Below are 15,046 nucleotides of genomic sequence, written 5' to 3'. Positions count from 1 at the left end.
GGAGGAATCAATGGCTCCTCGGGTGGCAGAATGGGAGATTTCAAGGCCGAGAGTTTCTCTTAAACAGGAGCCAGAAATTTCTCCCCGTTGGGGGGGGGTTGTGCGGGGGCGGGCGCGAAAACGATTGGCGCCCCCAATCGAGGATGCACCGCCATTTTACGTGGGCGGGCCCGCCCGCCCAGCATGACACTCGCCTGGAAGCGCTGAGCGCTCCCTGTGCGGGCGGTGGGGGGGGGTGGGTTTCCCTGAGAGGTTCCCTGCGCTCTTTCGCACATGTGCACGACAGAATGCAGAGATTTCCCGAGGCACAGAGGTGTGGCGGAGATTTGTTTCAGTGCTAAAGTTTTAAATAAACGTTTTTAACACCTTTAAAACATGTCCCCTCATGTGATACTATCACATGAGCTGGGACATGTCAAAGAATAAAAGCATAAATTTTTATAAGATTTTAAAACACTTCATGAAACCTCATCCCGCCTGTGGACGATGAAAAATGCGAAGGCCGCCTGGGCTCTTCACCTGCCCGCCAACCTTAAGGTTGGACAGGCAGCTCATTAAATTTAACTAATTAGGTTTTAAATGGCCTTAATAGGCCTTTGACAGTTCAGTGAGCCCGCCGAACTGAAAATCTAAATGACGCGCAGTGATGTCGGGATGCCCGACCGATGTCACCATGCGTCATTTTACGCGTCGGCAAGCGGGCCCCACCCCCGCTCGCCGATGGGAAAATTCCTCCCAGGGTCTCCATTTATTATTTGCACTCCTTCATAAACCCCTAAAAACAATCATGTAGCTTGGCTATATCGTATTTACTTTGCAAGTAAAATGGTAGCCACTGAGTTTTCAGGGACAATGGGACAATAAGCCCACTTTAACACTTCGCCCATTTCTGCTGGGTTAAAATTGAGGCTGTTGAGGGGAAAATTGAGGGGGCTGGGTTAAAATTGAGTCTGTCGAGCTGGTGTGCAACAGTTATTGTACCTGTGCAATTTAGCATAGCTGAACAGGATCTTACTTCTGTCTTTTACACATTGCTTTGAAATAGTTTGACTTGCATCAGTAAAGATTTTAGATACGAGCTGAGTTATTGCTATGACCGGTGCAAGGCCTAGAAAGCAATTGTATTGTAATTTCTTTTTTTTAGAAAAGACATGTTCAAGTTTGAGATTGATGTCCTCTTAGAGGCGTCAATAGCTAATCATCACATTGATTCATCATTCCACTGAATGGTGCAAAGAAGCTCTCTTATTAGCCATTAATAGTTAGAAGACAGCACTGCAAATGTAGACATAGAAGGAACGCACATTTCCTCAACTGGTTGAATAGTGATAAAATGAGAAGTGGTTTGTTGCCTGATGCCAGAAATGCTGGTGTTTTTGAAGGTGAGAGGAATGAAAAACTATTCAGCCTGAGATCAGTTGGTACATCTATTTAAAAAAAAAGTGAAAATGTGGCAAATGGAGTTCAAACTGGAGAAGTACTGAGACAGTGCATTTGGGGAGGGTAAACAAGGCAAAGGAATACACAATAAACAGTAGGATACTGTTACGGACAGAAGAGGAAGGCAAAACTGAACTCCTTTACTCGCCATCTCTCCGTAACCAGAGATGTTTTAATTTTTGAAATAGGCTGTGGCGTGTTTTCTCAAACCCTCTGTTTGCGAGGTCAATTTTTTATAGTGACTCACAGCAAACTCTCTTTAGGGTTAAGTCAGAAGTAAAATTTATTCACACATTCAAACCTGGGGAATTAATTTCATACACACATACAATCACACAATAAAAAGATAAGAAGGAGGAGTTTTTACAACTAATAATAACTTAAAAGAAAAAGCACCACATATATGGGTATTGGCTCATGTGATTGTCAGAATCCAGAAAGTCCAAGTCCGGTGAGGGTTCATTCATGGGGGAGCTGCAGTTCAGCTAGCTGAGGCAGGATTTTGCAGAATTCCTTTAAGTTGATGGTGATTCAGTGAGATGAGGTTGGTAAACAGAGACTTGGTCTGCTCAACAGGCGATGACAGGAATCTTCCAGAGAGACAGGATTTGAGGAGACTGAGATTTATTGCAGGTTGATGGTCAGCCTGGAGTCCTGTTTTGATGTTTGCAGGTTGGAGTTTAGACAGCAGACTGAGTTGCAAGTTTGAAAATGTAATGTTAAAATTTTCCAAAGTCCAGTAGCTTAGGTCATGTGATGCTGCCATTATTGAGTCAGTTGCAGGCTAATGAGCAGTTTCTATGTCTCTGGTCAAAATCCATTGTTCACCTTAGGAGATAAATGGAGGCTTTTAACACCTCTAGTGGTATAACAAATTTTGAGGCTTCCCCTTTGGGATCAGTCTGGGGAGATGGATTGTCTGCCGGTCCCTAGTTTCGTTGATTGTAGAGTATCCTCACAATGAGAGGTGTGAGATTCCACAAGGATGAGAGTTGAGCTTTTGTCCTATAACTGCTGTTGGAAATTTCCAGACCTGGGAATCATGTGACTGAAGCAGCCATCTTTTGGTTCAACAAAGTCCACTTTTTAAATAAGCAAAAGGATAAGTCTTAATTTAACAGTTTATCACTTTCATGTCTTAGGGCCAAGACAATACTAAGCTGTGTAATGGTGCAGCAGGACCTTGGAATGCATGTCCACAGATCCCTGAATATGGCTGAACAAATTGGTCAGGCGATTACGTTTGTATATGGGATACCTTCTAGGCCAAAGCCTAGAATATAAGAACATGGAGGTTATGCTATGACTATATAAAATACTAATTAGGCCACAGCTAGAGTACTGTGTACAGTTTTGATCACTGCATTGCAGGAAGAATGTGATCATACTAAAGAGGGTACAGAGGAGATTTATGAGGATGTTGCCAGGAATTTCTACCATGAGGAAAGATTGGATAGGCTGGTGTTGTTTTCTTTAGAACAGAGGAGGCTGAGGAGATATTTAATTGGTGGTGTGTTGCAGTTCACTCAAGTTTTCTGAGTTGCTGTGGCACATGCATGTTAAAATCTGAAGCTATGGGTAGTGATGGTAGAGGCTTCAATATTCTTTCCATCACATGGCGAACCAGGAATCTCTCCCGCTGTTACCATCTGCCATTGGTGTGTGTTGGAAGGATTTGCAGGTTGATAACCAACCTGTTTGGCCACATTATGAACCTTCCTTGGCCATCAAGTTCTGGCATTGGACTTGAACCCAGAGCTTCTGGCTCAGAGGCAGGGTTACTACCCACTGTGCCACAAGACCTTAGATTTAATTGGGGTGCATGAAATTGAGGGACCCAGATAGGGTGGACCTGTTTCCCTTTGTTGACAGTTCCATAACCACGGGACTAGATTTAAAGTAATTGGAGGAAGGACTAAAGCAGAGATGAGGAGAATTTTCTTCACCCAGAGGGTGGAGGGGACCTATCACACCTGAAAAGTGGTAGATGCAGAAACCGTCATTGAACTTAAAAAATACTTCTATATGGACTTCAAATGCTATAACCAGACCAAGAGCTGGAACATGGAATTAGGCTGGAGAATCCCTTTTTTGATCAGTATGGACACAACAAGCCAAACGGCCTCCTTCTGTGCCATAAATTTCTATTATTTGACTAATTAGTTCCACTGTTAGTGTTGAATTTTATCCATCATGCCTGATGGACAGAAATTTCTTGTTAAAAAGTTAGGCTAAATTTGGGGTACAGTTTTACAATACTTTAGAACATCTTTCCATGTGATTATGTTTCAGCTTTGCAAACTTAGTGTAGTATTGTGCTGAACGTGTGTGTTCCTGATAAATGATGTGCTGCTCTAGTTGGGAGAAAACAAAACTACGGATTTTTCTAGTACTTTCAACAGATGAGGAATAACAATCGACATTATTTTGGACAGATTGTGATTAATTATTCTAAAGCTATAAGTAAAAGAATGGAGAAATAAAGCCGGGAGGCGCTGCTTCATAGCCTCAGAATATGTATTCTGACAACAGTCACTGCAGGTCAAAGTAATTAATTGTACGCGAAGCAGCTTGAGATATTTCAGAGGTGTGATGAGGCACTATATAAATCCAAGTCTCTTTTTATAATTTCCGTTATTAATTCTTTAAAAATTAGTTTTTATCTAAATATGTAGTCTTGGTTTTTCCGATATATCACCTACTTAAATATTACTGAGTGCCCATTTATGTTATGATCAGAAAATCTAGGTCGCAGACTTCCCAGTCCACTTTGTGCAGCTCATGTCTTTGCTTGTCAATTGTGCATAATTTGTACAGCCACTTACATTCTGTACACGGCTGATACATGCTGATGAGGCTCCTTTTACAGCCACGAATAGTAGCTGTTCATAGAGAGTAGCACATCCTGTTCAGCTAAGTGTTGTGCTCCACGATTTACTGTTTGATAATTTGCCTGCAATTGGTTGTCATGTCTCAGCAGGGGTCTGTTACCATTTTATTTGGGGCTGCTGGCTCTGATACCTAGATGATCTGAGCGATGCTCAGGTTTTCTGGAAGACACGCGTTTTTCCCATGGCCCGAGGGTGACATTTCTGATTGAATACAGAACGGACACAACCTGCATGCAATTATCCGGTGCACAATGCAATTGTAACCAGCTAACATAACATGAAATGGGGAGAAATTGGAAATATGCATAAAGGGGAATAAATGATGCTGCACATCAGGAAATTTTGAATAACCATTGTTTGTGTAGTAAGGATCCTGGGGATTTTTGCCTGTTTCCAGGAAAAGTCATGGTCACCTTTTTGTTGCTAAGCTTCAAATTGATTCTTGCACACAGTTGGATACAAACAACCTTTGTACACAGTTAATCAATAGACACAAACTATGATGAGTAAGATGTACCATGCTGGGAGTAACATTGGCAATGCATGCAATTCGCCTTGATCCAACTTACATACCATATACATCTAGTCTATCCAAATGACCAGGATGCTACAGATGACTTGCAAGAGCTCATTTCATTCATTTTCTCACTAGAACCCATCCCTGGACAATGATAGTGAAAGTAGCTAAATCCTGGACCTTCTCTTGGAAAGCAGTTTGGAATTGAACTTTCTTCTTCCAAAGGTCATTGCCTGGAACCCATGTGCACATCTGTTTGCAGTCAGCTGCCATGTTTATCTAAGTAGCTTCTCCCATACAAGTAACCTCAATGTTTTTTACTATTTCCATTGCTGTGGCACTGGTAAGGATACGCTGCAGGACTCAATGAATATAGGATAAGTTAGCTCTGTTTGTTGTAATTAAGTTGCACTAAATTTCCTCAACCCTGCATCTGAGGTGACCAATGTATAATATTTATCCATTGCTATCTTTTTCTCAGATGTCAGCTTATAAAATATTTATAGTTTCCATTCCCAAGTATTACATTTAGGTGTCAGCTGTGGCCTTTGAGTCAAAATGTTGTGGGTTTAAGCCCTACTCCAAAGACTTGAAACACATAAGCTGAGCTGGCACTTCAGTTGCAGTACTGAGGGGGTGTCACACTGTTGAAGATGCTGCCTTTCAGATGAGACGTAAATTAAGACCCTGTATGCCTTCTCAGGCAGATGGAAATGGTTTTATTTCTCTGGAGAGCAAGGGATTTTTTGGTGTCCTGACCATTTTTATTCCTTAACCAATGCCACCAACCAGTCATTATCACATTGTTGTTTATGGGAGCTTGCTGTGTGCAAATTGGCTGCCAGTTTCCTACAGCACAACAGTGATTACATTTCAGAAGTTCTTAATTTGCTGTAAAGTACTCTGAGGCGTCCTCAGATCATAAAAGGTGCTATGTAAGTGTAACTTCTGATTGGACCTCTAACTTTGAGAGCCCACCCATGCCTTTAATTGGATTGAGAACTTTCTGCCTACCAATTAAAGGGTCACCTCCATACCTCCATGACGCGGTGCACCACCCCCTCCCCCCCAACCCCCTGGCTGCCGGAGGCAGGGTGAGACCCAGAAACAGTCCCAAATCCTATTTCCCCCACCCACCAAGAGGGAAAATCCAGCCCTAAGTTTTAAATTTGGGATTTCTCTATTGTTCAGACAAGTGCCACGTTGTTATCAAAGTTGTGCATGAGTTGAAATTATGCTTGTGTATTTTTCCCTTGTGAATTTGCTGGCATCTTCCTCAGTTACATGGCCATACTAATCATATTTTAATGAATCTGTCATCTCTCACATGTGTGGGGAATTAAAATAGGATCTGAAGGATGGAATTCATATGTGAACAACTGTCTCTCAAACAATTTGTTTTGAAATTCTCCCTTCTCTTCAGCCCCCTAGGATGTCGAAGAAACAACCTTTTTTCGTGTTTCTGTCAGTGAATTGCTCATCCAGCTAGTATGGTACAACAGCTTGGAAATGATTCTTCTTTGGCTCCTATTGTTTTTAAAAACATAATCATGTTCTCCTACTTGAGATCAGGAACTCAGTTAAACCTCTGCTTCTGCTTTGTAACTGGCTCCATTAATGCTTATTAATGTGGAGAATTGGATCCAGGGTTTTGCCTGTTTGGGGATTAGCAGCTTTCCATTGTTTGAAAATAAATATTGGCTGGGATTTCGAGTGGTCAACAGGGCCCTCACCAACTGGTGGGAGCCCCGTGTCACTTTGCTGCAGGGCTGCCTGATGTTATTACATTCCAGTCAGGAATTTACCCGGCAGAGTAGAATCTCCTGTCCGATTAAGCCCCCAGTAGGATGGAAGCCCTACCCCCGAAAACTGCTGGCCAATCTGAGGCTGGCAGCTCTCCAGTGCCAGCAGCACCACCGGGAGCAGTGGCCACTGCCGGTATTACAGTGGGGCCTTCACCTGGGATCAGCGATGGATTCCTGGAAAGAGGTGAGCGTGGGCGGAGAGGGCGTTGCTGGTGAGGTTGGCTTCTTGCAGGGCCCCATTTCCGGCAGGGCCCCATTTCCTGATCCTGGGTTCCTCGATTGGGCACAGGGGCCTATGAACAAGTGACCGGTTTTGCTGGGCAACCTCACCAGATGGTGAGTCCCCCATCCCCCGCTATTTGAATACCAATGGCGGCAGGATGTGGCCCTTAAGGGGTCAATAAGTGCAAGCCTCCCCACACCAGACTTGATTGGAGGAAGTGAGAGGGCAGTGGGATCTCCAACCTGCACCCTCCTGTCCAATCATATAGCCCTCCCGCCTATGAGCTTGCAGGGTTGGGGGGCACTAAATTCTGCCCTTAATTTTCTGAAAGAAACAATTTCAAACTTGGGTCAGCCACAAGACCCCAGTGCTTTGCGGGATGCTATGCAGTAAGTAAAGGAAGGAAGAAAGAAAGAAAGAAACACCTGCATTTATATAGTACCTTCCACGATGTCAGGGCATCCCAGGTCACTTTATAGCCGATTAAATGCAGTCACTGTTGCAATGCTGGCCTAGCCAGTGATGCCCACATCCTGTAATGAATAAAAAAAAGTCATAAATGCATCAGCCAATTTGTGCACAGCAAGGTCCCACATACAGCAATGTAATAATGACCAGATTATACGTTTTAGTAATGTTGGTTGAGGGATAAATATTGACCAGGACACTGGGGAGAATGCCCTGCTCTTTTTCAATATAGTGCCATGGCGGCCTTCACGTCCAATTGAGAGGGCACACAGGGCCTATGTTTAATGTCCCATCTGAAAGACGGCACTTCTGACAGTGCAGCACCTCCTCAGTGCTGCGTGGGAGTGTTGGCTTAGAACTTGTGGTCAAAGTTTCTAGAGTGCGACTTGAACCCACAATCTAATGACTCAGAGGCAAGGCTGATTCACTGAACAACAGAAAGGGTTAAAGCTTAATTCCTTCTGAATGAACAGAGTGACATTATTTGAATCTTTTGTCAGCTTTGTTCAAGTGAACAAAAAGAATGTTTTCTATTGAGATTTAAGGACAAACCTTAAGTCGCCCATTAGTGGGGACTGTTTAAAAATAAGGGGTCGCCCATTTAAGACAGAGATGAGGAGAATTTTTTTTTTCTCTCAGAGTATTCAGTCTTCGGAATTCTCTTCCTTAAAAGCAGAGTCTTTGAATATTTTTAAGCAGAGGTAGATAGATTTATGATAAACAGTGGGGTGGAAGGCTATCTGCGTTAGGCAGGAGGTTACAATCAGATCAACCATGATCTTATTGAATTGTGAAGTAGGCTTGAGGGGCCGAGTGGCCCACTCCTGCTCCTAATTTGTATGTTTGTATGTATGTTCTTGGTAATGACCCTAACAGTAAGTGGTGTCATTATGAAGATAGATTCCTACTAGTGGCCGCCATTATTCTTTGATTATGAAGCACCTTTCAAACTCCATAAACTAACATTACTGCCTATTTCTTTTGGGTTGAAAACTATTTTTATTGTTCAAGAATTACTTTACTCTTTAGATTGCTGTGCTTGGGTACATGTCACTTTGTTTCTGCTAGGAAAGTTACTAAAAACCCTTCGATGGCCTACCTTTTATACAGTGGAGAAGTCAGAGTCAATGCTCCAGCAAAATGATGCTATTAATGGAGTGAAAGGCAGCTCATGGGATCTAATGGTGAGATTTATAAAGCCAAACATCACTTCTGGAATTGTGTTAGATTGTATTGCAGAGAATTGACTTGTGCTTTATAGTTAGTGGTTTCAACGAAAGTCAGTGACCCATTATTAACAAAACAAAAATCCAAATGGCTCTCCTAATCGCTAGGGAGACCATGTGAATATAATAAATAGCTTAGATTCAGCTTCTGTTCTTTTTTTCCCATGTGCCCTGTAATACTTTAGGTTTCAGATCAATAGTAGTTTATTGTTCCTATATTGCTAATGGTGTTTTTCTTTAATTGTTTCCCCATTCCGTATGAGTTGACAACTCCATTATCGTTTTAATGTATGACTGCCAGCATGATAGGGGGCAAAGCAGATGGACTTTGGTCATTTTTTTTTTTGCCTAGCAATTCCTATGTTCCTAACTGTGTAGCTTCCTTGTTTTATAGTATCTTGTGATGCTACTACAAGAAGCTAATGTATTTTAAACGATGGCAATATGGTTCTAATGCTCTTTGTCCCTTTGAGAATGTGAAGTAAGGGCACTGAAATATTCTACTTAAAATATATACTATAAATAGGTTGTAATGATGAGCAGTAAAATGATACAGTTCAAGTTATCCTCAACATTTTTTGTGGGTGAACACTGCGATAGTGTGACATAGGAGTGGTACTAATGTGAACAGTAGCTCCAGTTATATCAAAGGTGCTGATTAAAGGAAAACATCTATTTATTAAAATTCAGAATGCATTAAAACCCTTTTGTGTCACACGCAGCAGTCTCATTAAGTTATTGCTGGGATTTGTCGATTGGCAGCCTCAACCCACTTGTGTGTGTAATCCTGTTTGGTGACTGGTGTCAGCTTGGCTTAATTGATGTTACTTTCCCTCCTGAATTAGAAGACTGTGGGTACAAGTCCCACTGTGAATTAATAATCTGAGCTGACATTGCCAATTCAGAAACAGGGTGCCTCAAACTATCACAAAAATTATAAGGCTTCAAAGAAAACTCAGAAAGCAGAAACAAAAATGATTATGTCTGTAGCTCGAAAATGTCATGCCCAGACTAATGAAATCAAAATTGGCAGCTGCATCTATTGAAAATTAATGAGTGAGGTAATCTCTTAGCCTAAGTAAATCCTTTATTTACATTATGCTTTCAAAATGTGCTTCTAACTGCTCAAAGAGGAACTCAACAAATAACTAGTATTGTGTCTTCGAGAAAGTAACTACCCAGTGGAATGACGTCATATTATATAGATTGAACATAGCGTTGACTTTAATGGCACTCACTAGATAATGTGGATGATTCAGACTAATATCCAGAACTACAAACTGGCTACCCATGTTTTCCCTTTAAGGAACAGGAGCCAGTCATAGCTGAAGAACTGCTGTTTCAAAGACTGCAGCCTCTGTTTTAGAAAGTCTAGCTTCCCTTCCTTGAGCGATCCCACTCGCCTGTATGAGTGCAGCTGCCACAACATTCAAGAAGCTTGACACCATCCAGGGCAAAGCAGCCCACTTGATTGGCACCACATCCACAAACATTCACTCCCTCCACCACCGACGCAAGGTAGCAGTAGTGTGGACCAGATACAAGATGCACTGCAGAAATTCACCAAGGCTCCTTAGACGGCGCCTTCCAAACCCATGGCCACTACCATCTAGAAGGTCAAGGGCAGCAGATAGATGGGAACACCACCACCTGGAAGTTCCTTTGAAGTCACTCACCATCCTGATTTGGAAATATATCACCGTTCCTTCACTGTCGCTGGGTCAAAATCCTGTAACTCCCTCCCTAACAGCCCTGTGGGTGTACCTACACCACATGGACTGCAGCGGTTCAAGAAGGCAGCTCACCACCACCTTCTCAAGGGCAACAAGGAATGGGCAATAAATGCTGGCCCAGCCAGCGAAGCCCACATCCTGCACATGAATAAAAAAAAAAGGTTCTGTTAAGGGCCAAGTATGTTGATATCATGTGAGCTAGACCATTAACATGACCCAGTTACATTTCCACACAGACCAAGTCACTAGCAAGGCTATTTGTAGGAAAATGGGAGAGGAATGAGGGATGTGGCTACAAGCCCTATTACTGTGCCAAATGGAATTTTCAGTCAGCAATGTGGGCAACCTATGTTGACCTGGACCATGTCCGGAGGGAACCCCTGTACCATAAGAGCTACCAGGCAACAGCCGCAGCCACTGGCTATCCCCTGCAGGATTCTGGTCAAGCAGCTGTGGCTTTTTAAAAAATATAAATAAATTTGCCTTCAATTTTCCCTCTCACTCTCCATGTTCACATCAGCAGCTCCCACCTCAGCCAGTGGGACTGCAGATCTCTTGAGTGTTGGAGGTGCTCCCATTGGCCCGGCAGTATTGGGAGCCTGCCCGCCTTCCCTGCTTGGATGGCGAGACCACCCCCTGGCCTTTAATGGGCAGGGAAATTGCAGTGGGCACACCTAATGCACACCATGCAGGGTCAGAACCCAGAACTAGCTCCCACGTCCGGTTCCTGAACCTCGATTGAAAACCCGGCCCTTTAATTAAATGTAAAATTATGTACAGAAGAAAAGAGACGGAGAAAAAATGATGGGATTGACAGACAGAAGAAGTGAAAAAAAGTTTTTTTAATCAATTATTAACATCTGAAGGGATTGCACTCCGTACTTATAAAAGTAAATTTGCAATGCTGGAGAGGTGGTTTCACAGTAATTAAGACTTACCACACCAGTCAAATTCCACTCACACTTAAATGAACAAGACCCAACTTTGTCCGGCATGTTTAGTGGGTACCTAATGGATAAGTACTGACCCTGACATCTATGTGAATGAAGAGTCTCTGGCAAGATGCTGTTAGAGCAAAGCTTGTGGAGGAGCAGAGCAACTCGAACAATAACTTGCTGATTCTTAGATTTGCAGATGCTGGATGTTACTGTCTGATTTGCTTTTATAGGGTGGCTGCTGATAGCCTTACCGTTATTCTTACCGCTAAGTCTGAGCCAATATGACAAGTAAATAGTGACAGTAGCAACTAAGCAGTTAGAAAAAAAAATTGCAAGGTCTTCAATGCTCAACATTCTGTAGGCTTTTGTGCTCTTAGGTCTTCTTACCTGTTGCTAAAAGCATTAGCTGTATGAAAACTTGGATCCCTCCTTTATATTTTGAATGAGACGTGCATGTGATCTTCAAAGTGCCACGCACTTCATAGAATTACCTGCCCAGATTCACTGGTGTGATGCCTGGGAGATTCTGATTTGTGACGAGAGTGCAGTTGTACATAACCAGCAGTGCCCGCAGTAGGAGGAGGGGCCAAGAGACCCAGAAGGGTGTTCCATAAGAGCCTTGGGGAAGTATTGGCATTGCATACTTCCTTGGATTTCACCCAAAGCAACAGCACCAAAGAAGGCGTGAAAAGACGGACCTGAAGATTTTTGTACTGCCGTTAGCAGCCAGTTGTTTGTTCTTCTCTGTTTTACGGACGGTGTAGTAATTGTTTTGTCATCCTCCTCATGTTCATACAGGGAAACAAATGCTCCAATAAGAGAGATATTGTGAAGAAGCTCAAGCATTAAAATGGAATATTTACTGCTAGTGCTGTATTTTTCCTGTTTCATCTGCTTATGTGCTTTGGTTTGTCTGTATTTCTCTGGCTGCCAAGAAATGACTTATAAGCATGAAGGTAAGAATGTCCTTCCAGCAACTGAAGATGTTTTTTTTTTTCTCGCTGATTAGTGCGAGACATGGTTACTGAACTGATTTTTACAAAATCCACAGTGCTTTGTCTGTGAGGTTACTGTGAGCGTAGCTAGTTCTATGAAACAATATCATCCTTTTCTTTCTTTTTGAAATGTAAATATATTTCCGCCAGAGGCTGGTTAAAAAATGTTTTGGCTGTAAATACTGTTCCGAATTAGTGCATTTCCCATTTGTTCATTCTTTTTCTCTTGGGCTCAGTACTGAGCTAGCAGCTCATTTTGAACTTATTGTATCTAAACGTATGATGTAAAAATGAATTAAGAATGCAAAAGCAATTTAACGGTAAGAGAATTAACACTTTGAAAACGAGAAGTAGAAATGAGCTTTATCATCTTGTTTGACATGAATGAAAACCCATGCAACAAAAAAAAAGACAATATCCAATGCATTTGAATTTAGACTAAGTCCTTGCAGTAAATAGATGATTTATGAAAAAAGAGATAAATCTCACTGAGCCTTGCTGATGTGCATACATGTACTTATAAATGCTAATCTTGACTGAAGAAGGCTATTAGAATAGCAATGCTGAATGATTGATTCAGAGTCGAGGATAATGTAAGGTACTGTTGAGCCAAACTTGTTCAGAAACACCTTTCAAAGTGCTGCATTGTTGGTGGAGGGAGTGCTTTCGATGAATTGCTTCTAATCACCCTCCTGAGTCTTTTTTATGGAAAAGTGTTTAAATTTGTACTGTGGGGCCATTTCCATTGCTGGTTGCGCCCTAGTGGAGACCTGACATCTGGGGTCAGCTAAGCTTTCATGTAATACTCAATAACGTAAGCCTTGGGGGCCTGGTCAATGTTGGACTCCATTAAAACAGCTGGTGCTCAGTATTATTCATTTAGTGCTCCACTTGTGACTGACCTGAAATATTTCACCTTTCCTCTGGTAGGGAAAAACCATCCCCCTGACAGCATAGTCAACAAGGGGTCACCATCCTGTGACGTGTGGCTCTGAGTTCCTCTATTTACTCTGTGTGACAGCACACAGCCTTCAATCATTAAAGATTCGGTGAGCAGGGCAGTTGGGTCTGAAAGTTAAAACTGAAGCTACCTTTGTGTCAGGAAAAAGAAATGGTAATACAAGGATCCCCTAATTTAGTCAGAAAAGGTGGAATTTTAACTGCGATACTGGAACAGAGAGTGGGCACCACTTCCGCTCTGTTGCTTTTTGCTAGTTCCCACGTGATTACAATTAAAATTTAAAGTGCTGGCGACATGCACAGAGATACGTGATCATGCAGGGGGGGGCGGGGGGATTTGTTCAGTGGTGAAACCTGCCCTCAGCTGACAGTGCAGGTACTGGTGGGCTACAAAAGAGCCTCCTAGGCAAACAACGAAGCCCTGCATCACAGCAACAAACCTTCCTGCCCAACTCCATTGCCATTAACATAGACTTAAATTTCACATGTCAGTATTTCACATTATATTAGCTTCATTGGAGGAGATAGTGGTAATGTCATTAGACTAGTAATCCAGAGGCCCATGTTAATGCTCTGGGGACATGGGTTCAAATCCCACCACAGCAACTGGTGGAATTTGAATTCAATTAATAAATCTGGAATATAAAACTAGTGATGGTGGTCATGAATCTATCATTTTTTGTTATAAAAGCCCATCCAGTTCACTAATGCCCTTTAGGGAAGGAAATCTGACATCCTTACCTGTTCTGATCTACATGTGATTCCAGACCCACAGCAATGTGGTTGACTCTTGACTGCCCTCTGGAATGGCCTAGCAAGCCACCCAGTTCAAGGGCAAGTAGGGATGGGCAACAAATGCTGGCCTTGTCAGTGGCGCCTACATCCCATGAAAGAAACTTTATTCATGTTGGCATCATTATTATTTGTTGAGACTAGCTTTGCCAAAGGTTGCCACGCCTTGATGGCTACAGCAGAGTTAAGAACATTTCTTTCATGTTGAAGAAACAATGTTGTGTTTTTGTATTCACTCTTTATTGAATGTTCATGTTAGTGCCCAGTGTTGTACTCGCCACTCTGTGGGGCATGGCTGAACTTATAAGCTTAGCTGTTCTATGCGTTGTAAAAGACATTTGGTGGGATTTTCCACACCCGCCCGCCACCATGATCTTCTGGATCCCGCTGCAAGTCAATGGACTTCTGGCTGGGGCGCCACCTCACCCACGGTGGGTCCCACCCGCGATGGGTCCGGAAAATTCCGGCCATTATCTGAGATCACTCTCAGCGGGAATAATTGAAATGGTGTAGGTGAACTCAAAGCCCTGTAAGGATTCGGCCTGCCAATACCCTGAGATGGACCCACATGTGGACAGTATTGACACCCCCAATGACGCCACTTTTTTTCTTATCTTGACTGACTGTTCCCACCACCCCTTCCTCCACCACACCCAGGCCCTTCTCACTTCACTCCTCCATGCCCCAGACCCTACCCTCTGTCCTGCCTTGGATCCCTCTTCCATTCCTCCATGCCCCTGACCCCACTCCACACCCATGCTCCCACCAGTGACTCACCCTTGCCTGTCCCGAGCCTCCATACAAGCTGCCATCCTCCTGCTTCCCTCCCTCGTGCCGAGGAGTTCAACGAAGAAAAGCGCAGACACAACTGCACAAAGGTAACTGCTTCACTCCACCTTCACACAAACATGAACTGGGTGCCAGAAACTCAAACTTTTAAGGTTAAAAAAAATCCCCTCATGTGGAAAGGAAGCCCCTCCATAGGGAAGCCTGTGGCTGTAGCTATAGTCAAACTGGTGGGGAGGGATCAAAACCTACCTGGAGCATTGGGTGCTCGG

At 43.0% G+C, this 15,046-nt stretch overlaps 2 protein-coding genes across 2 annotated transcripts in view; both read left to right on the top strand.

Moving 5' to 3' along the window:
- Positions 1–15,046, top strand: part of LOC144688852 (uncharacterized) — a 582,637-nt gene that overhangs the window by 277,701 nt on the left and 289,890 nt on the right. The gene's annotated exons all lie outside the window — the stretch shown is intronic.
- LOC144688651 (uncharacterized) lies at positions 11,926–13,231 on the top strand. Its single transcript, XM_078555467.1, has 2 exons — positions 11,926–12,197; positions 13,167–13,231. Exons 1-2 carry the CDS (start codon positions 12,092–12,094, stop codon positions 13,229–13,231), a joined length of 171 nt encoding a protein of 56 aa, XP_078411593.1. The 5' UTR covers positions 11,926–12,091.

This window comes from Cetorhinus maximus, chromosome 1 (assembly GCF_964194155.1).
Source record: "Cetorhinus maximus chromosome 1, sCetMax3.hap1.1, whole genome shotgun sequence".
Taxonomy (NCBI): Eukaryota; Metazoa; Chordata; class Chondrichthyes; order Lamniformes; family Cetorhinidae; genus Cetorhinus; species Cetorhinus maximus.
The sequence above is the reverse complement of the archived record's forward strand: the minus strand, read 5'-3'. Positions and strand labels throughout refer to the sequence as shown.